Here is a 22,348-nt window from a genome sequence, read left to right on the forward strand (position 1 = left end):
TTTTAAATATACATTAATATGTAGTTATTGTGTTACAGCATTATTTATATTAAGCATTCAGTAGACATTTATTCCCACCTTAATGTGACTGAAGTTAAAAACTTGCTTTATTTACTTTTACGATTTTATTAAAACTCTGTATAAAGTATTATCCTGCACAGATTATTTAATCCCCTGTGTAAGTGTGAGAGAGACATACATGATACCAGACCACATTACCACAATAAAGGACTTTTCCACCTGAGCTCAGACTTTGGTTTCTGACTTTTCACACCTCTGTGGGATCAATCTTCACCTTTTATCCCGTGTGTTAATGAGTCCCATTCACTCACCTGCCTGAGTTTTTCTCCAGCACACCAAGAGTTAAGGGAGGAGAAACACCTGTCCCATCACACACCTGCCTCGGAAACCCTCGGCCAATCAGGCGCCAGCCAGCGAGAGCTACCTGTCAGGACAGATAAATGCAGCGACAGCGGCAGGTCCAAATCAAAAGTGCTTCACTCAGGGAGATACACAGATATCAGTCCTCTCTCACGAGACTGTAAATGAACTAGGATTTTTATTTACACAGATTACAGAGAGAAGCTCAGACTGAGGATTTTAATTCTGCAGCCTCTTGGGGGACGACATGACCAAAGAGATCGAGTAAGTATTTAATTTATATTATGTTTATATTTTATGGGAAAAACAACTAGGATTTTAATATATATTGAAAATGCAGGTTGCATATGTGTACAGCTGTGGTTCCCAAACTTTTTTGCTGGTCTGTATTTACTAAAACAATATATATATTTAATGCTTGCATAAATTGAGAACTTTATGAATGTTGTTGGGTAATTAAACCATTATTTACCATTTGCTCTTTAGTCATAACCAAGTCAGAATCGATGTCTTAAAACTACAGGCATACAGATGTCAGAAAATAGAGTAGAAAGTTTCTATGCATGTTTTGTCCTTGCAAGTTCTCAAGGTGTCGGTTGTAGTTTTGTAGCCTAATGGTCTGACATCTATCCCTTTTTTTGCCACTGGGCAACTCGACCCTCAACAGGAGGTGAACATAGGGGCTTTTCTCAAGATAGCTGACACCACAACCAGCACACATACACACAGACCGGGCTCGCTGGGCTCACTGTACTGTTCGAGTGAGAATAATTACACTATATTTCTGTTTGAGCCTTAGTCTTGTGTCCTAGGGGCTCAGGATGACAAAGACAAGTTTCCTCTGGCTTACTGTAACACAGATACTCAATAGGGCTCATCAGACTTCCTGTCTCATGCAAAAGAACCAGTACACTAATACCCGTAATGAAGTCTTTTTTTTACAAGTATTTAGCAAAGCTGTGGCGGACTGGAGTCCCGTCTTTTTGCAATGTCCATTCCTTAACAGAATGTCTTTACTTGCTGATCTTGTGAGTTAAGGTGCTAAAGATCTTGCCAAAAGCAAACCAGGTTTGTTTGCTATCCACTCATCCAAGAGACAAAGTGGAAAGTCCCAAATCCTACTTTTCCCAGTGTGAGGAGTTAAGTGATCCAGCCTAAAGCTCTCAGAATCGTTTGTGGTCTCCTGGCGAAACCAACTGCTTACATCCTGCTTTCTTCATTTACAACCAGCGGTTTCAACCAGAGATTTGCATAACACATAGCCTCAGGTGGATCTACAGGTCAAAGATTTAAGGATTTAACAATCTGTTTTGGGTGATGTCAGATATTTAAGGCTGTAGTTCATGAAGAACAGATGTGTTAACTTCTGCATCCTGAGGGCGACAGGTCTTCTAGTGGTCAATAAATCCTCAGATTTTAAGATCTGTGTAGACTGCATTTCCTCCAAAGCCAATCAATTTTCTTCTTTGTGTCCTGTTCTCTAGGACTCTGATGACTTTGCAGAACGAGAGCTTTAACTATTCATGCTATCCTGAAAGTTATATCATGGACTCCTGGAACTACTTGGACATTAACGAGAGCAGCAAGACTGTCTTCCATGATGCTGTTAAGGTAAAGCTGACTAAGAAACACTTCTGCACTTCTTTGCAATTCTTTTGCTTATTTGTGTCTGATTCATTTATGAATTTTTCCATACAGATTTCAAAAGATCAGAAGACATCCTGTTCACAGGGAAACACTGCATTCAAACCAATGGATAGGTAAAGAAGTGTTACCTTTTTTTCCCTAGTGCAGTCGGTAATTCATTGTCTTTCACCATAACAAGCTCAATTCATTTCACATCCTGCCGAGATAAAAGGCAAACCTTAGATCGAAGCGAAGGAAAGGATAGAGGATAGAGGAGTGCCCGTTCAATTGTGAGGAAAGACCAGACAGACAGGTGTATGAAACTTGAAGTCTGAGAAGGTTTTATTTCAGCATCTCCTGCCACTCCTCCGGCGTGTAGAGAGAAAGCTTCCAAGATTAGCGCAAGCTTAGCTGAGGTCAGAATTAAGATGCTAATCCTATAGCCCATCTCACTCCAGAGAAAGCTGAGTCACCTGCCTTTTGTCCGGGTGAGAAATGGCTGCAGATCGGGAATATTTCTGTTCCTTGAGTTCAGGGCCCGACGAGAAAGGTAAACAGAGAATGAGAAGTGGATTAGACGGCAAATAGCTCCCACCCAGCTTTCCTCAAACACTGTCAAGATTGAGTAGCGCTTCTGTTGACTTTAACAAGTTTGACAATCACTGCTACCTGCCTCTGTGTAAAGAGACACCTAGGCCTTTATTAGTTTAGACTTAGCGTAGATGACAGGCACACTTTAACTGAACTAGACCAGCAAAGCCGTGCTTGTTAGCTTCAATAAAAAAAAAACAAAGAGTCATGTGATTGTCCTTTGATTGTCTTTCAGGACATCCAATGGCTCATCTCCGGAGCTGACGACGCTACAGAACACCCACATCATGAAGCTGCTGTCTGAGAACATTTCCTCCAACCAATTGCAAGTCACCAAACAGATGTCTCCTGGAGGGACCAGCTACGTCCAAGCCGTCGCAGGCGACAGCTACGACAAGCAAGTCATCAACAACATTTTTGATTCTCTTCTGACCAACTCTAATCAAAAACTGTGGAGTTCTGATGCCTACACGGACAACAACACTGAAGTAAGTTGTACCTTGAAGGGCAAACCGTATTCTCAATAAAAATGCAACGACTGTGCATTCAAATAACACATTTGAATCTGTCATTTCTTAGGCTCTGGGATACAATGACTTTGCGGGCCACTCAAGTCCTGATTACTCCGATTCCTACTCAAACTCTCCTCCCGAGACATTCAGGTGAGCCACGCTCCCATCACATTCCCAAGAATTCAATGCTTTTAATGCTCCAAGGCTAAGAAACATTTTCCTTTTATTTATTCACCATATTTTGTGTCGTCTTGATTATCAGGAATGATTTCCAGTTCATCCTTGGAGCGCCACAAGCTTTCCAAACCAAGACTACCGAATTGCCCATGGTGTACCTGAACAAGGGCCAGTTCTACCCCATCACTTTGCAGGGAGTGGAAAAAAGTGCTGGGATCCCATGCAGCAAAGTAAAGGTGAGACAAAACTCCTATATCTTTCTGTGATATATTCTAAATCTTACTATGCTACCAAACCCAAATCATGTGCTTGGCGACAAGGAGGTTATTTTATAAAGCAGGACATTTAAAATGTTCGGTGGTGATTACAGGGCTGTCTGAATTGCTCAAACTATATTGTAGGCTAAAACAACCTGTAACTTTTTGCTATTACTTCATGATTAGTGAATACGACTTTTTAAAGAATGCCTTTCGGATTGCGCAGGTTCTGTCAGAAGAGAGTTCTGACAAATCTGGTGACATCTATGCGAGCAAATTGTGCTCAGATTAATAGGGGGAAGGTATAAAATATGCAAATGCACACACAGCTCATATGTGATGACAGAAGAACAAAAACAGGTTTAATCTAGATGATAGGTTCGTCTATATGAAGCTCTCGATAACACTTGTTGTTGTTCTTTCTCTTTCTCGCTTTCTTTCTATTCGCTCTGTCGTTATCTCAGACGGTAATCATGGCGGTGTTCGACAATGAGAAAAGTCCAGAGATGCAGCTGAAATATTGGAATCACTGGCACGCACGGCAGCCAACCGCTAAGCAAAGGGTCATTGATATTGGTATGTACCAACGATTGAAGATACGACACAGGATATGAATATGAAGTGCATTGGTCAACGATTCTAATGCTGGACCACCCCTGTCTTGGACAGTGCAACCAAGTCTCTGTAACTTAAGGATGAGGATAAGCTTGGTTATTAGTTTATACATTAGTTTGTGCATGTTAGAGCTTGGAAAATAACAAAATAAGCCAGACGAGGGTAATTCTGTCACAATATTCATTATTTTAACCCTTTAATGGTCTGCTCAACCACTTGGTTGGGCTTACTTTGAGTCTAAGTACTTGCTGTATTTAAATAACCTTTTTTGGGGTGGATCTACTGCTTGCTTGACGTGTATTAAACCCAAAAATATCGGTAGTTGACACTGTGGCTTTAGGAAAACAGCCTTTCTAACCTATATATTAAGTTAAAGCTAGAAGCTGAAAAATCATCCATGACTTTTGTGATCATCTCAACTGTTTGGTAAAGGCTCATTAAAAATACTGTGTGCACTATTAAAAAATACATTATTTTCTTGGTGAGAGCAGCTTATTGGGAAAAAATCTGGTGTTGATAGTGTGATCCCGGTTCATCCGCTCACTTTTGACACATTTTTCTTGCAGCCGATTACAAAGAAGTCTTCAGTGGCATCAGCAACGTAGACGAAGTCGCTTTCAACGCCTTATCCTTCATCTGGAACACCAATGAAGAGGCGAAGGTACAAACATACTCGAAAACACCAGTGTTGTTTGTAGTGCACGTCGTTTGTATTCGTGTGTGTGTGTGTGTGTGTGTGTGTGTCAGAAGGGCAGAGGAATCCGTGGCATGTCACCACCCCGAGCACCTGTCATGACAACAGGGAGAGATCTCAAGAATATCCTGGGGCGGTTTAGGGCGGGATAGCGAAACTGAGAACAGGTGGAGGAGGGAAAGAGTATCAAAAAACAAAATGCAAAAAAAAAAAGATAAAATAGAAAACCTTCACAAACCTGATAATTATTACAGATGCACAAAATGCACAATAAGCAACTTAACTGTGTTTAAAAAAGCTGGAGGATTTAAACTCAGGATCAGTCCTCGTTCGTCTTTTGTATCCGTAAGAAAACGAATTAAAGAAACAAAGACGCTGATCCCGGTCTAGAACCGTACCTCTCGCATGCTAAGCTCCTCAGTGTATTTACGTTTCTCATATGGTTTTAAACACGCTCGGGCATGCCCCGGTGTTCCCATATTTTATTCCACACCTTTTCTGTAGAAATTAATTGCTACGTATTAGCCTGCCCACGCCAGGATTCAGGGCTAGCGTGCTTCCCCGATCTGAGTGACTCTTCAAGGGTACATAGTTTGTACCTTAAAATTAAGGGTGCACAGCTGGACCAAATTTAACCTGAAATGAGAAAGATGCACAATTAAGTTCCTTAAAAATAGGTTCCTCATTAGCAACAAGCATTCACATACATGCACAAAACAGCCAAAAGTATGTGGACACCCTTCCTTATTATTATTAAGCTCTGGCATTTAGGCATTTGAGGCAAACTCATTACCAAGAGGTGTAAAAACATTTAAAATTAAATAAATTATATTCCTACTTGGACGAGTTTGAAGTGGAGGAACTCCAGCGTCCTGCACAGACCCCTGACCTCAACCTTACTGAATGAATTTAGGGTGAATTGGGGCATAGATTATGAGCCAGACCTTCTTATCCAATGTGTTGATGTAATTAATGTGTTTTTGCAGGTGCACATCGGCATCAATTCCCTCAGCACGGACTTCTCCTCCCAGAAGGGTGTTAAAGGCGTCCCTCTCCACCTGCAGATCGATACGTATGACTTCAGCTCTGGTACCAACCGCCTCATACACCGAGCTGCCTGCCAGGTCAAGATCTTCTGCGATAAGGTTGGTCAAGCTTACAAAAATTCCAACACACACACTGTTAAATGTAGCTCATAAAGGAAGGATGATGTAACCAAGCCAGACATGCACTACAGCACTAAATGCTCCAGTGTTATGACCCTCAAGTAGTCAGTAGGGGAAATATAATCTATTATTTGACCTATGTTATGACCCTGCAGCACAATGTGGACATCATGGTGGTGAATAAATAAGGATCACTTGTGTAGAAACTCTCATAAACAAGTTTGTATCTGCTGGTCTTTAAGATGCCTCATTCATTCAGTTATTCTGAGATCTGAGAAGTCCAGGCCCTCATGTTCTTACTATCTGTTGCATCTGCAATGTTCCTCATCCTCGGCTGCACCGGCTGCCTTCAGCACCAGCTTACAGGAAGACAAGCCTGGCTTTATAATCACTCATCTGACTGGTTTAGCTAGACCAGGTCAACTAAATGCATGAATCGCTTCAGAATGAGGAACTATCTTGGTTTTTTAGTAATATTGCTGTTGCATTGAGTCTTAAATCGTGTGTAAAGTCAAAAGCCGAGTTAAGTCAGTTCCTGTGATGAAAGGGAATTTTTTTGTCATCAAACTAGGGAGCGGAGAGGAAAATGCGAGATGAAGAACGTAAACGGTCCAAGAGGAGAACCAAAAACAGCGCCGACTCCACCAATAACGGTATGTGTGCAGAACTGTTTCCGTTTTATGAAATTGCTGGAATTGGGAGGCAGTTGTAGCCTAGCGGTTAAGGTACTGGACTAGTAATCGAAAGGTCTCTGGTACAAGCCCCAACATGGACAGGTTGCCACTGTTGGGTCCTGTAAGTCGCTTTGGATAAAAGCATCGTAAATATAAATGTAAAACGTCATCCAAGCTGATATATTTATACCTTCGTGAAACCAGTCAAAAATGGTCCTTCCTGCTTCTAGATCTTTGCATTTCTATTCCATCCACAATTTATAAGTCTAAGCAGCTTGTTTGGAGACTTTGGGGGTGACCTGCCCTTCGATTATGTGCTTCATTGTATTAAACACACCTTGTATTTAAGGTAGCTAAAGTTTCCCATCATGTCTCCTGCCCATTAGGCTCGGCTAAACAGACCCTGATTTCGAGCTCCATCGGGAAGGACTGCACCTTCTTAAAGGTGCTGGAGGACCACGTCACACAGCCTGTGCTGTTCATCCCCGAGACGCACTACAGCACCATACAGCGCTTGGTATGCCCAACACACACACACACAGAGAAATACACACACACACACACACACACACACACACACGAGACACCTCTATGAATCCTGGGATTTGCGGTTAGCCGCAGCACTGTCGAGTCATGTTCCCTGACAGCCAGAGGACAATGAGTACAGTAGAGTGTCAGGAAAAGTGTGGGAAAAAATGTAGTGGGTTGGGATAATTTAGGAGGGGGGTGGCGAGAGAGGGAAAGTGACTGACAGTTATAAAGTTTACACGACTGAACGAAACTCGCCTCAAAAGGAGACGGATCCGCGGACTGACACGGAAGATTAACCTGCGCTGACTTACACTTACTCCGCTCAGCCTTTCTACTGGTGCTGAAGGGATGTTTACACAGCTCACACGCTGCTGTTCCCACACTCACACTGACTTAAAGTCAGATAAGACGTATATGTTCTGAGACATTTCATCGCCTGGCGTTCACGCCAACACTTGCACGGAACATCAGTACTCCAGCACACACACAGTTTTGCATATCGTCGAATATTCAGATTGGATTTTGGGCACATCTAAGGTTGTGTAAGAATGGTCACAGATCGCTGAGTCTCTGTCTGTCTGGCTCCTTCGCCCAGATTAGATAGCGATAATATCCAGATTAGCAAACAACAACTCTTATGACCGCCTGCATTCATTTTTCACTTCTCTTACGCTGATCATATCTGTATTTCCGGCTCCTAGATCCCCCCAACCAGCTCAGACGACGGCGAGAGGAGCTCGTTAAAGCGCGTGGGCTTCTTCCCGGACTCGGCCGAGCAGTCGGGTTCACCTCCCAGCAAACAGGCACGCAAGGACGAGCAAAGAGGTACGGACGACAACATGGACATCGTACCATGACAAACACCCCCCCCCCCCCCCCCCCCCCTCGAATCAGGCATCAAAGCGAACCTAAACGTAAACATAGACATAATCAAAACACAGCTTTACATAAGCCCCAACAAATCCAGCCACAGTGTAAATATCAAAGAGGAGCATTACGTAAACATTAGAAAACCAGACGTAAACGTGAACGCTGCATACGTGCTAAATAATAAACACCATCAAAGCACGAGCATATAACCCACAACATAATGCTCATTTAATGTTTTAGGTAGTCCATAACAAACTTCAAAAACACACCTGGAACGTCTGGAGTACTCGCATGAGTTTCATTTCACCTTCCAAAGACACCATGGTTAATCAGATGCTCTAAATTGGCAGTTGTATCCTAGTGGTTAAGGTTAAGGTAGCCTAGTCGTAGGTTCAAGCCTCACCACTTCCAGGTTGCCACTGTTGGACCCTTAAGCAAGGCCCTCAATTGTACGTAAGGTTGAGAGTTCAGATCCCATCTCTGCCAAGCACCAACTTAACCCTCTTGATTCCTGGGGTGCTGTATGATGGCTGACCCTGCGCTCTGACCCCGGCTTCCAAACAAGTTGGGATATGCGGAAATGTGTATATGTATATATGACAAATTAAGGCGTTCTGCAAAACATGAACGCCACCAATGACATCAAGTAGCCTTGCATACACACTATGAAGTCAGAACAAACTGCTGTACGTAACAAACACCTCCAACCATCAATACAGTCCTTCCAGTGCCATCGAATACCTGATCACATGTTCAGATCAAAAATAAAACACCACCTGACGACACTTCCACTGCAAAACCATAGAACAGCACAACACGCAATAATAGCGACCCTCTGCTCAGCCTAGATTTACAATTCACACAGCTAACGTTGATTTTATTTCATTTCCAGTCCTTCTGTACGTTCGTCAAGAGTCCGAAGAAGTATTCGATGCCCTCATGCTGAGCTCGCCCACCCTGAAAGGACTGCGACAAGCGGTTCGTTCTGCTTCTTTATTACTTGATCTTTCACTCTAAAGCTCAAAACATCCCCGAACGTCAAAGCTAACTCATTTTCTTTTTCTTCTCACGCTCAGATTTCCGAAAAGTACGGCCTGCTCGAAGACGCCATCGGGAAAATCTTCAAGAAATGCAAACGAGGGTAAGTAGCACTTAAAGTTCGAGCATTTTTTTGGGCGGCGAGGAACTGGGAGGGTCCCCGTCGACTGCTGGCTGCAGTTTATGACTAATAACAGTGCAGATCTAGGAGATAAAGGAAGGCTGGGATGTGTTGAAATGTCCCCTTTATGATTTGGGGTTTAGCTCTCTGGTGTGATTCTGTCAGCTCTCTGAAAGCTAAGCGGACAGACCGGGCGAGCGAGAATCCTCCAGTTGGAGGAATTTGTAAACGAGCAGCTCCCTTTACAGGAAAACAAGACTTTTAAAAGTATAAAATGATAAAGTGTTGGAGCAAACATGGAGTGCACATCATTCTAAGCATGGTGGATCTTTTACGCTTGGTTATTGATCATGCCAGCACCAGCAGAGTTGCTGCTTTTTTTAAATTAAATAAGTCATGTTTTTGGCAGTATTCACCCATGGCTTTGGGGCTGTAATCTAGAGCAAACAGCCCTTCAGACACCTGGATGGTTTGGGACAGCAGGACAGGTTGGGTGGCATTCCCTCGCTCGTCTTGCTCGCCTTTTCTTCTCTGCTTCCTGCGTACCCTCAGGCTTGGCAGACCTGGCACTCTCAAAGGAATCCCTTGCTTTGATTTATAACGAAGGCTGAGCAATCAGGCAGAGATTAGTTCGGTAATCAACTAATCTGGATTGATTAATGTAATAGCTCATGTCACTCATAACAGGGTCAGATTTGGAGCACAGTGTGATCCTGTACGTTCTTGATACTCTTTAATCCACAGCACTAATCCATATAGATTTCAATGCCAATCAAGCACAAATTGCACCTGATTTTACTTGTTTAATAACCAAAAAGGTTAAACCCTTTGTGGTTCCTTGCATCCAGACCTTGCATCCAAGCCTTTCCTGCTCTTAAAATGACAGCTCAGGAACTTTCTAGCTTGGCAAATAAGTGTGACTTCAGGTCTTCAGACTTTTGACTTCGTGCTCCAAGGATGTAGCCATAAATTGAACACTGAAGGGGGGGACTAAATCTACCTATGGGTGGGAATGTTCTAAAGCATTCCTGCCCTCAATAACTGGGAACACTGACAGATTAAGCATATTTAAATATAGTTAGGGACCTGTTCCCTCAAATCATATTGAGATTACAGCCCTGCCATGGCATGCTCTATACACGACTGGTACTCACTGTCCACAATGTGCATCAAAACAAGGTTTTATCAGGTGTTGGTCCAAGAAAACTGGTGTTTTTATGTTATTAATTAATTAAATAATATTATTAATTGTTGATTAATTATCGAGCGTGAACTCAGTATCGCTTACCCTTGTACTCCTTCTCTTTCAGAATTTTTATCAACATGGACGATAACATAATCGAACACTACAGCAATCACTCGGCCTTCCTCATCGAGATCTCCAAAGACATGGTCAATCAGTTCCAGATCACGCTCATGGAATTATGAGTAAAGTCTTCCTCCAGCAACACAACTTTTGCCCCTTCAAGTCCTGTAGGCGCCAACCTGCCGATCAGAAAGCACTGCCCGCTCTCAAGAGAGAGTCTAACATGACATGGGGACAATTAAAGGCTGCGGGTTTACAGCTAAATAACAGCACCATAGGTTCTCCTGTAAATACCATGTATTCCCTCGTATTATTGTATGACGTTAGCAATTATAATGCATCGAAGAGTAAGTAAATGAAAGAAGTGTAAATATGAATTGTAAATAGAGTTGAACATGGTTAGACATGATTTATGCTGTATTTTTTTCTGCCTGTTTGTAAAAGCTCCCCATCACTGCTGCTTTCCATGGGGTCGTCATTTCTCCGGAAGAACAAGAGGATCACGGGTGCTTACACACGCTCAGCTCAAGCTCACGTTGTCGCTTCTTTAACCGCCAGCAGGCCCAAGACCCTGTAGCTTTACGCCAGCCCATACGCCCGCCCGCCCGCCCGCCTGTATCATGTTCGGAACTGTCCAGAATTCAAACGTCACACATTTCTGCTTCTCGGAGCCGCATTTCTGTCTTCAGTGTTTTACTCGTGAGAACTGGTGGCCGGAGAGGTTTTCTGTTCTCTCCGGCACCGTACATTTAGTTTAATGTGCGTCCTGCCACATTTGGTTTAATAAAATAAAAAATGAATCACAAAAATTCAGTGAAATTCAATCACCTAAAGAAAACTCAGGTGAAGTCAAGATCTGTTACTGGAGTTCTGTGGAAGTTCAGTTTCCTTCACAAGCATTGACATTTCAACTGCTTTGTGCTTTCATTTATATCGTTTGTGTTTTGTAACATTTACCCTTTTTACTTTTGTATTTCAACTAATTTTATATTGAAAATAATAAAAAAAAAAACATTATTGGAATAAGCTGGTCTGGTATGATTTGTGCATTATCAAAAATAATACAAAGTATTTTAAAATACAAGAGTTTCTTACATTTACTTTGACCTTTATTTGATTGCAGACAGTATAAACCTGAGATATTTCATGTTTTACCTGCTCAACTTCACATCATTTATTAATAAACATCCATTCCTGCATTTCAGGCCTGCAACACATTCCAAAAAAAGTTGGGACAGGGGCAATTTAGGGCGAGTAATGAGGTATTTCCAATTCCTTCCTCTTATTGCTCTGAAGTCAATGCCTGTTTGCACAGTGTAGGTGCTTTTAATGATGAACTGGCACTTTGACTGGTCATACGGAGAATGATTTGATGCACTGTGTTGTGGCACATTCACCTCATGACCAATTGAGCCACAGTAGGTCTTCAGAAAGGACACAGACCGCCCCGCCTGGGGATCGAACGCAGGACCGTCTTGCTGTGAGGCGACAGTGATACCCACTGAGCCACCGTACCACTGAATCAAACTGTATCCCTATATATGAAATTATAACCCAGAGCCCTAAACAGTTAAAACGCCTCTGTTGGTCCATTAAGCAGGGCACTTAATCCAGCTGATCCTCTCTATAAGGTATTGATTGGTATTACCGTTGTTTTAAACATTCCAAAGGAATTAACACCAAATGCCGATCCTATATTTAGATTCCTTTGAGTCCTCCCTCATCTTTGTCTTCCCGCTCAGTTGGTTTAAAGGTTTAGGTGCTTTGTCATAAGTCTTATCCATAATCATGATGACTTTTTTTTCTTTCACTGTTGCTTCATCTGTTTTTCCAGTGTTCGTGATATTTATGTGTGTGTGTGTGTCTGTGTGTGTGTGTTCTCTCATGACTAATGTAAGGAACGTCAGCAGGGATTTTTGAATGAATGACACCGCCCTCGCTATCTCCCTCTGAAATCTACCATTAATCATGCAACATCTCTGCTACCTATTTAATAACCTCCTGACGTTTATGAACAGGATCATGAAACCACATGTCATATTAAAAGAACACGGGTCATGATTCAATCAGATAAATGAATCATGAACTGCTAGTTTCAAGCCAGATGAGCTTAAAGCTTATGGCTGGATCGCTGACGTCTTCAGATACCATCATTCCAAAAAAACATATTACTGTGTGGTTGAGTCACCTGCACAACTCACAAAATGGGCACCAAGTTCCAAAATCATGAAGTGGAAACCTTTCCAGAAGAGGGAAGCTGTTAAGCAACTATGGTGCCAATCCATATTATTGCCTGTGAGTTTGGAATGTGATGTCCAACAAGCTCAGGGTCAATTGATGTTTGGCCATATGCTGTCTATCTTGTTATTAATACCCAGTTAGAAATATCGCAGAAACTGAAATATCGATCCATGGACTGGCTCTCGCTAGATACCAGCTGTCGCTGGTCTACCTTGTTTCTGCAGCCTAATATCGGTCTATAACTGGTGTAACAGCAAATGTTGGTCAGTGATCAACAACAAGCAGTATGAACGTGTACAAAACACAAATGTTGGTCAGTTACCAGTAAAAACAGATTCTAAACACAAGTGAGGGTCACCACCAAGACCCACTGGTCTGTGGTGTTTTTCAGCGGTGCTCCAGCACTTAAAATGACATCTAGCCTAACAATATGTTTTAGAATAATAGCCACCCATATATAGACATAATTCCATTAATAACTCTAACTGACGACTGGCCAAGTCCAGTTACCCTAATCTGATGTGTTGACGTATGGGTATCTGGTTTTATCCAGCTGTTGAACTTGCACTATGCTGTCATAGGTATATGAGCTTGTTGGTCGCCCGCTTTGCTGCAATGGATGCAACTTTGACTGTATCCATTGCAAAGTACATGGAACACTAGTGTTTGACAAGGTCAATCTATTCGTGGTCAGCCTAGGTCAATCTATTCGTGATGGAATTCTATTCGTGATTGCATTGTCAGATGTAAGCTGCAGAAATATATTGGTGAAAGTCCACAGTCAAGCAAGCTTTACATGGGCTTACAAACTATTCTGGAAGAAGGAAGCTTCTGCTACAGCTTTTGTCCATGTGATCAGCAAAAATAGTTTGCTAATAGATTGCTAACTAAATTGCCGTAGGATTGCTAGGACGCCTCATAGTGCAAATTAACAAGTAAACATGAGACACTTGAATGCTACACAACTGTAAAATGTTAAATCACTAAACACAAACCTTAAATTTTACATTTCACAGCAAATTGCACATTACATGGAAAACAGCTTGTTTCACTGAACGTGACTTGATTTTCACGGCCGTGAATTAAGTAGGGCCTTAAGTATAAGTGCATATAAGTGCAAAAGTCTTAGGCCACTATTACATTTGTTATTTTAGCAATGGTATATAGAACGCATACAATTATTTCTCAGTGTCTTTATTACAATGTAACTAGAGCAAACAGAAAGAAATCAGGAGAAATTTATATATAGCTTTTATAGGCTATATATAATAGTCAAGCACTGCTCTAGAATAGGCCAACAAAAAATTCAGCAAGCATTAAGGAAGGTGTGACTGCAAAGACGTCTTTTCTATAATCCACCCACAAACCAAACCGCCTGGAGTCGGTGCAACTGGAACATTAAAGGTCACTTTCCCTTGTGACTGGATGACTAAAGTACAATGGAACTTCATCTGAAAAAACATTGAGAAATGTGAATTCTTATGAACCCTAGAACCCCATCAGAACCCAACGTTTCCCAACGAATTCTTATGAACCCTAGAACCCCATCAGAACCCAACGTTTCACTTGGTGAACTACTTTTCCAGTGCAGTATTTATTATTTATTAGTACTGTTCATGTAGCTAAGATTGCAAAATTGTCATTTAGAAAAGGGACGCTGGCAAGGACGCTCGTGCAAGATTGAATTTCCAAGACTGACTGTGTTGTTTTTTTGTATCTCTGCATCTAATTAACAAAAAGATGAGTGTGTGTGTGTGTGTGTGTGTGTGTTTAAGTACACAGTGCATAGTTGCGTATTCCCCCGTGTTTGTTACGGTGTCTCCATGGCATCGTGAATGCCCGTGTTTCCTGGTTTATTATTAAGGGCTCTGTGTTTAAGGTGCCACTAATTCAACGTGTGACAGAGAGACAAAACTTTAATGACTGACGCCCTGCTTGGAAATGTCACATAATTCAATCTATCAGCAGACAGACGTCTGTGTGTTTGAAGACACCTTTATATACTCGTCCATGCATACACAGGCATGCGTGAATAATTACTGTAGCTCCAGGATTATTGTGTCTTTGTTGTTGATCTGCTTAGTCTCACACTGACAATATAAAGGAATTAAAGCTTCATTATTTAATATTTTCCCTTAAGGAACCCATGTTAGCATTATTGCTATGGTTATACAGTTATTATTGCTTCCATTTGCCAACATAAATCAAGTACAAACACAATTCGGCTGCATTGCACATAATTCCCAAGCTAATGTGGCATTCAATATTAGATTTGTTTAAATAACGCTATAGATTATCAGTGATGTATAAAGGCCATACTTGAGTAAAAGTACAAGTATCTAACCAGAAATTTACTTTGATAGAAGTAAAAGTCACCTTTTAGAATATTACTTGAGTAAAAGTCTAAATGTATCTGATGTTTAATGTACTTAAGTATCAAAAGTAATTTGATATTAAATGTACTTAAGTATTAAAAGTAGAAGTAAAAGTAAATGCTTTTAGTATAAATGGAAGCGGTCATTTAAATATAAAGATTGTTTTTTAATCCAGTAAACCACCTTAACAATTAACCTTTTTTCTTCCTTTCATCTGAACATGATTTGTGCCAATTCATGATCATAATTAACTGTTCACATCACCTGTTTAAAATCACGTCATTATTTAGTTGTTTTAATTTATTACTAGCCCTAAATGTTCTTGTTCCAACGTTTTTAGAATGTGAGTCGATGTAAATGTAAGAAACACTGCATCTATTTTATTTGCATTTTCTATACTGTCCCATTTTTTATTTGGGTAGTATATTTCAATAACAAAAAAATTAATTTGGCATAATTAATTTAAAGCAAAACTCAAGAGAGTTTAACAACGTGTGGCACTTTTAACCCTTTAATGATCTGTTCAACCATTATTTTAAATCAAAATATTTGAGTAAAATAAGCTGTATTTAAATAATCTTTTTTTGGCTGTATCTACTCACTGAATGGCACGTGTTAAACAAAAAAATATTGGTATTCTTACTTTAAGAAAACACCATTTCTAACTTGAAGCTAACAGCTGAAAAATCATTCATAATAAGTTGGATAAGTTGAGTTCTTGTTGAGATGATTAAAGGGTTAAAGACGTGCTGCATGTTCCTCAGCACCATGAATCTCTCCTCTGCCGGTCTAATACAGAAGTTATCTGAGGAAATATTTGTCCGTAGGTGAGTTTTTAAAAATAATGGACGTGTCTTCATTTGTTTTGCAGTCAATGAATTCCAAACAAATTTAATAATCGGTAAAAATGGTAGGTAGATATCTGAACAATGAAAACTTTTAGAAAACTCAGATAGCGTTTAGAGAACGTTTGCACATGTGCATTAATGTGTTTAACCACCGTCTAACTTACAATCAGAGGTTGTTGGCTGGATATTTTTGGTTGGTGGACTATTCTCAGTCCAGCAGTGACAGTGAGGTGTTTAAAAACTCCAGCAGCGCTGCTGTGTCTGATCCACTCATACCAGCACAACACACACTAACACACCACCACCATGTCAGTGTCACTGCAGTGCTGAGAATGATCCACCACCCAAATAATACCTGCTCTGTGGTGGTCCTGTGGGGGTCCTGACCATTGAAGAACAGAGTGAAAACAGGCTAAAATAAAATCATGCAGAGAAACAGATGGACTACAGTCAGTAATTGTAGAGCTACAAAGTGCTTCTGTATGGTAAGTGGAGCTGATAAAATGGACGGTGAGTGTAGAAACCAGGAGGTGGTTTTAATGTTCTGGCTGATCTGTGTATGTCATTCTAGCAGCAGGACTACTTTGACTGCGCCCACTGCAAAGTACATGGAACACTAGTACTAATACTAGACAAGATCGATCTATTCATGATTGCATTGTCAGATGTAAGCTGCAGAAATATATGGGTGAAAGTCCACAGTCAAGCAAGCTTTACATGGCCTTACAAACAAATATCAGCTAAACTAATTGTCAAGAAATACAGTGCAGATTTTTGTTCTGTGTTTAAAGTAAGTGAAGGATTTGTAGCTCAACTCTGAACTCGAAAGCCACCAACCATCACACTGACTCCAATTTTATCTTAATTTAAGTCTGGAGACGCGGCTCATTAAATAAAGAAATAATTGCATTACGGATGAGCAGTAATAACATTACTTTCTCAGCTCTATCTCTCTGTCCATCATTATCTATCCACATCATTTATCATTCAAATAAAACTAATGATGTACAGAAAATCCATAAGTTTTTCTCCTAATATGTAGTGGCGTCCTCTTTTACGGCTATAACAGCCTCTACTCATTTGGAATTTGTGCCCATTCAGTCAAAAGAGCATTGGTAAGGTCAGTAATGTTGGATATGAAAGCCAGGCTAGTACTCAAGTGTTTGAATTAATCTCAAGGGTATTTGGTATGGTTGAGGTCAGGACAATGAACCTGTAAAACAGCAGACGCTTTTATCCTCAGCGACTTACATTTATGAGGGTTAAGGGCCTTGCTCAGGGGCCCAACAGTGGCAAGTTGGTTGCCCTCTGATTTCTAGTCCAGTACCTTAACCACAGTACCTAACCAATCTATTTTAAAGAGCTGATTTTATATTCCTGTTAGCAATGGGTGTAGTTGAAACACCTATGTCCACATACTGGTATATAGAATATACAATGGAAACCTAGTGAGCTGCCTTGCTGCCTACTGCCTACCTGGGCAGCTGCCTCAGTAGAGAGGATTCTAATAAGGCCTCGAACTCATAAGGCATAACATAATATTGTGTTGGTCCCCCTGACCCATCAAGGCATGGACTCCACTAGACCCCTGAAGGTGTACTGTGGTATCTGCCACCAAGATGTTAGAGCAGCTCGTCTGTTGGGTCGGATCACATGGGTCAGCCTTCACTCCCCACGTGCATCAATGAGCGACCCTGTCGCCAGTTTTGGACCACTTTTTTTTAGATACTGACCACTGCAGACCGGGAACACCCCACAAGAGCTGCAGTTTTGGAGATGCTCTGACCCAGTCATCTAGCCATCACAATTTGGCCCTTGTCACTCTTCTAACATCAGCTTTGAGGATAAAATGTTCACTTGCTGTCTAATATATCCCCCCCACTAACAGGTGCCGTGATGAAGAGATAATCAGTGTTATTCACTTCACCCGTCAGTGGTTATAATATTATGCCTGGTCGGTGTATAGTCTATTATTTTTCTTTAGCATGATGACCTTGGCTTTAAACGTCCATGTGTCTGTTTAAAAATTCAGCCAGTGCTCTCCTTTTACTGAATAATATCAAGGTCAATCGGACGGACCGTCCCAACTTATAAAGTTCTGACCAGTATGGACACACACATGCACACACACTTGCAGCGAAGATCAATACAAAACGCGAAGCCAGCCCGCAGCCATCGTCTAGGATCGTCTAGGTTACCGTCTCTTAGCAACAGACAGACATTCACCTCCAGTCTGCCGGTTGCCAGGAGTAACAGTGATGTTTGGAGCCATTCCGTGTTTGTGCTCGGAGAAGAAAAGAAGCGACAATTTGCTCTGATTTTATTCGTGGTTTTTTGGACGTATTTGTATAGATTTCGATGCCGGAAACTTCTGGAACGATTCTGCAGTGTGAGTGATTCCTGATTTGTCAAATTTATTTAATTATTCATTCATTCATGGTCTGTTTTAGCACCGCATTATCCTATTCGGGGTCACGGTGGGTACCATTCACTGGGCAAAGGGTGGGAAACGTCTTGGATAGGTCGCCAGTCTATCAAACACGGGGCTTGTTTCATTATTAATTACTCTTCATTTCATGTCTGCATCAGCGTGTTCAACTGTGGGTGTTCCACAATGCAAATTCCTCACCGATTTTAGTCATTCTGCACTTATTGTCTTTCAGCCTTGACCAGACGATGACCGGAAACTGAAAACCCTTTGTCTGACCCCGACCTTCCATTTTGTTTCTGACATAACTACATCTACGATGAACACGCCCACCTCGCTAGTGATCGGCATTGTGTTCGCTCCTCTGGGATTGGTCCTGCTGTTCACAGCGGCCATCACACCCCAGTGGCGAGAGGGTCAAGCCCGGCTGGGCGGAGCCAATGTGGGCGCAGGTGGAGCCCGAAACGCCGAACTTCTCCTCCTCCGCTCGGACGGCCTTTGGGAGAGCTGCCTGCAGGTGGCGCACTCGGAACTCCGGGAGTGCTGGGCCGTATCTGGGCCGTACCAAGACGACCCACACGTCCGCTCCACCAGAGAGCTGGTGCTTGCCTCGCTGTTTCTGTGCGGCACCGGGATCCTGTTGGCGTGTGTCGGCGCCCGGTGCTGGACGGACACGCCGCTCAGGAACGTAGCCGGAGTGGGTGGACTTCTGGTGGCGCTGGCAGGCATGCTCAGCCTGGTGGCAGTCGCCATCTATACACATTACCTTCCCGACCTAGGCGTGGAGCTCGTATCAAATATGGATGACTTTCGAGGGCTTGAAGCGCACAGGCTGCCCAGTCTGACCCTGCACCCGGCTGGATCGCTCTATTTCGGGTGGGTTGGTGCATGGGTGCAGACGGTTGGAGGGCTGGCATTGTTGTACGGCGTCGGACGCCCAAAGTGCCCAGCTCGCCCTAAACAGGCGCACATAGGAATGGTTGAAACCCCTTACGAGGTGAGCTGCTAGACGTTGCTGTATAACGTTGGGTCACCAAGTCTACAGAATTAAAGCCAAGGAGGATCAGCAAGTATTCAATTCATTTCTCAAAAGAAAGGTCAAGTGAAGGCCGGGTAATTCTTGAATCATATAAGAGGGTCACAAAAGCCCAACCAGGGCAACTTGAGGAGTTCAATAAAGTCTGTCAATGCTTTAAGCAGTGTTGAACTCCTCACAATGTACCACGCTTCTTCCTGTCGCAGTGTAGTCCTACATTAAAAGGTCGTAAGTCTTTTACAATGGCTGTCATATAAAAGTTTTGAGACTCCAGTCCTTGAAGTGTAAGCAGTCTGACTGCAGATCTTTTAAGAAAATATGACCCCTTTTTTTCCTATTCTATTAATTCTTGGATACTTTAATACATTCCAGCCCAGATCTAGAATCAACTTGTATGAATGTAAAAATAGCAAAAATGCTAGTTTAGATTTATAAAAAATGACAGCCTTTTGATGAAGCCTTTTTGGAGCACCACCACTGCCCACTGCTAGTAGCAAATATTTGACTGTTAATAACATATGCACACATTTACATTAAACTGATCTTTGGTGTACATAATACCGATGACCATGAGCTTGCTGGACATTCCATTCCAAACCCATAGACATTAATGTATAGTCCACTCAAAACAAAGGTATTTATCGGGGGTTCCTCCACACCAAGCTCATCCTGTGAGGTGTCATTAAGTATACACTAAGTAAAGTGCTGTTAAATTGGCAAAATTTGCATAAAGGCATCAAGTTATGACTGTTCACAGTAACCACAACATGCTACCGTAAAGCCAATGGGCGTCTAATTTTATGATCTCACAAATCAACCTGTGACACATGAGCCAAGTGTGAGTAGTGTTACAGTACGCTATTACATGGTGGCTAAGTGGGTAGCACTGTCGCCTCAGTTTATACCAATGCGTACTCCCAAGAACCAATGCAACAGTATAAACTTACATTTTCATGGTTTAGATTTTATAGGGCAGCTGTAGCCTAGCTGTTGGGCCCTTGAGCAAGACACTTAACCCTTAATTGCTTAGACTGTGTGCTGTCACAACTGTAAGTCGCTGGATTATCCAATAGGCATCCGCTAAATGCTAAAAATGTAAATGTAAATATCAAAATTTAGATTTAAAACAGTCTTACGCAAACGTTAGGACACACGGCCTAATACCACATCGTGCACATAAATGAAACTTCAGCGTTCACATTAAAGCAACACTTTCTATTAATTTAGTCAAATTTATCATATAATATTACCATTATGCTTTAAAATAAACAGTATTCGTTTATTAAAATGCACAGCAGTTTGTTACCAGGAGAAAATGTGTTTACTTATTTTCCCCCCAAAAAAAACCCCACAAAATAAATTAAATATAAAAAAATAATAAAATATCTGTATGTTATTGCAACATATAGAATAAGGTCTATGATTTCTTGTAAAGTATGTAAAATATATATAATATGTATTTATATGTATTTTTCTAGTCTGTTGTATATTAGAGTAGATCATAGACTGATTCGTGAACTGTTCAGTGGTAAGCAAGCAGTACCGCTCAGTAAGAGGAATCCGTGTGTGTGTGTGTGTGTGTGTGTGTACACTGAATGTTAACAAATGCACTTTTTGCTGTTGAATGTATTGCATAAAACAGAATGTATTCATATTTGTACGGCTTTTCATAAGTGAAAAACTGTTTCCTAATGCTTTATTTAATAAAGGACAAAAACCTGCTGGTGAACTGTTTATGCATTGTCTCTATTATTTCAGTGCAAACCATTCATCCCAAATGTGTTCAGTAATGCAGGGGTTCTGCCACACTCATCAAACCATGTTTTTATAAAGCTGCTTGGAGCACAGGGGCACATCACAGTCAAACTTTGATGAAAGTTGGAAGCTTATATTTAATATAATACTTATTTAGATATTTATATAGATTCCACTACTGCTGGAATCCTGGGATTGAATCTCCAGTGGTGCTGTCGGCCCATAGGGCGTCTACAGACTTATCAAGCGAACGACCAAGGGCTCTAAATGGACTGGCATCCTGTCCCAGGCGTGTTACTGCACTGCGCTCAGTAATTGCATGGAAAATGTACCCAATGAGTGAGTGGGTGCTAGTCTGGCCTGCCTGCAGTCCAATTTGCAAGTGTGTCGAGCAGTATGAAGTGTATATACAACAAAGCCTTAAGAACCACCATCCTGTTTGGAATCTTTAGTGAACTGAAGTTCTAGATCCAGTGTCCCACCTAAAATCTGTTGTGGACTGAAGATCCAGTGTTTTTACTGATTTTAATTGAATACAGATCAAAGACAATTGACACATCACAGTGTCTTATTGTTCTCCAGAAGGTAATACAGAACCAAGACCAGATCCTGAACATACGTGGTTTTAGTCCAAGTGCTTACCGTACATACAGACCTGATACACCTACATGGGTGTGGTCTATTTCTGTAAGACGACCTATAGGTGGTGCTTGGAGGTCTTGATTTGTAGTCTACTTCTTGCAACAGTAACTTCAGTTATTTTCTTACACATACAAACTCTTGAGAAAGGCCTACTAGAAGGTTCTCCAGAAGGTGGTACAGAAGCAAGACCAGGGTGGAACTTGGAGGTCTTGATTTAATCAGGGTTGGTTCTTGGTCTAAAAGTTTAAGAATCACTGCTTTAGTGGTTACCAGAGTTACCAGTTCATAAGGTATCACCATTATACACAGCTTTATTAGCTATGCTTACCACATTGGTGCACGTTGTAGGTGTTCAGTTCCTGCCTGTAGTCCAGATGTTCCTCAGCCTCCATCTGCACCATTCATCAATGGAAAGAATCATTTAGCTTCAGACAGACATCAGAAAATGAAATGATAGCACTTCT

The 22,348-nt window shown here is 41.6% G+C and overlaps 2 protein-coding genes across 2 annotated transcripts; both read left to right on the forward strand.

Moving 5' to 3' along the window:
- The first annotated feature begins 628 nt into the window (after positions 1 to 628).
- On the forward strand, positions 629 to 10,786 carry grhl3 (grainyhead-like transcription factor 3). Its single transcript, XM_063007828.1, has 15 exons — positions 629 to 645; positions 1,866 to 1,992; positions 2,080 to 2,141; positions 2,834 to 3,086; positions 3,178 to 3,260; positions 3,373 to 3,523; positions 4,009 to 4,120; positions 4,726 to 4,820; positions 5,840 to 5,998; positions 6,591 to 6,672; positions 7,080 to 7,210; positions 7,926 to 8,049; positions 8,987 to 9,072; positions 9,171 to 9,235; positions 10,564 to 10,786. The coding sequence occupies exons 1-15, from the start codon at positions 629 to 631 to the stop codon at positions 10,679 to 10,681; spliced, it is 1,665 nt and encodes a 554-aa protein (XP_062863898.1). The 3' UTR covers positions 10,682 to 10,786.
- Positions 10,787 to 18,719: 7,933 nt separating this feature from the next.
- On the forward strand, positions 18,720 to 19,630 carry cldn23l (claudin 23-like). Its single transcript, XM_063008041.1, has one exon. The coding sequence runs from the start codon at positions 18,771 to 18,773 to the stop codon at positions 19,458 to 19,460; it is 690 nt and encodes a 229-aa protein (XP_062864111.1). The 5' UTR covers positions 18,720 to 18,770; the 3' UTR covers positions 19,461 to 19,630.
- The last annotated feature ends 2,718 nt before the right edge of the window (positions 19,631 to 22,348 follow it).

This window comes from Trichomycterus rosablanca, chromosome 13 (genome assembly GCF_030014385.1).
Source record: "Trichomycterus rosablanca isolate fTriRos1 chromosome 13, fTriRos1.hap1, whole genome shotgun sequence".
Lineage (NCBI taxonomy): Eukaryota > Metazoa > Chordata > Actinopteri > Siluriformes > Trichomycteridae > Trichomycterus > Trichomycterus rosablanca.

Coding starts and splice junctions, on each gene's coding strand:
- grhl3 (XM_063007828.1), top strand. Junction 2,142..2,833: donor GCATTCAAACCAATGGATAG/GTAAAGAAGTGT, acceptor ATTGTCTTTCAG/GACATCCAATGGCTCATCTC. Junction 7,211..7,925: donor ACAGCACCATACAGCGCTTG/GTATGCCCAACA, acceptor TCCGGCTCCTAG/ATCCCCCCAACCAGCTCAGA.
- cldn23l (XM_063008041.1), top strand. CDS start 18,771: ATGAACACGCCCACCTCGCTAGTGATCGGCATTGTGTTCGCTCCTCTG.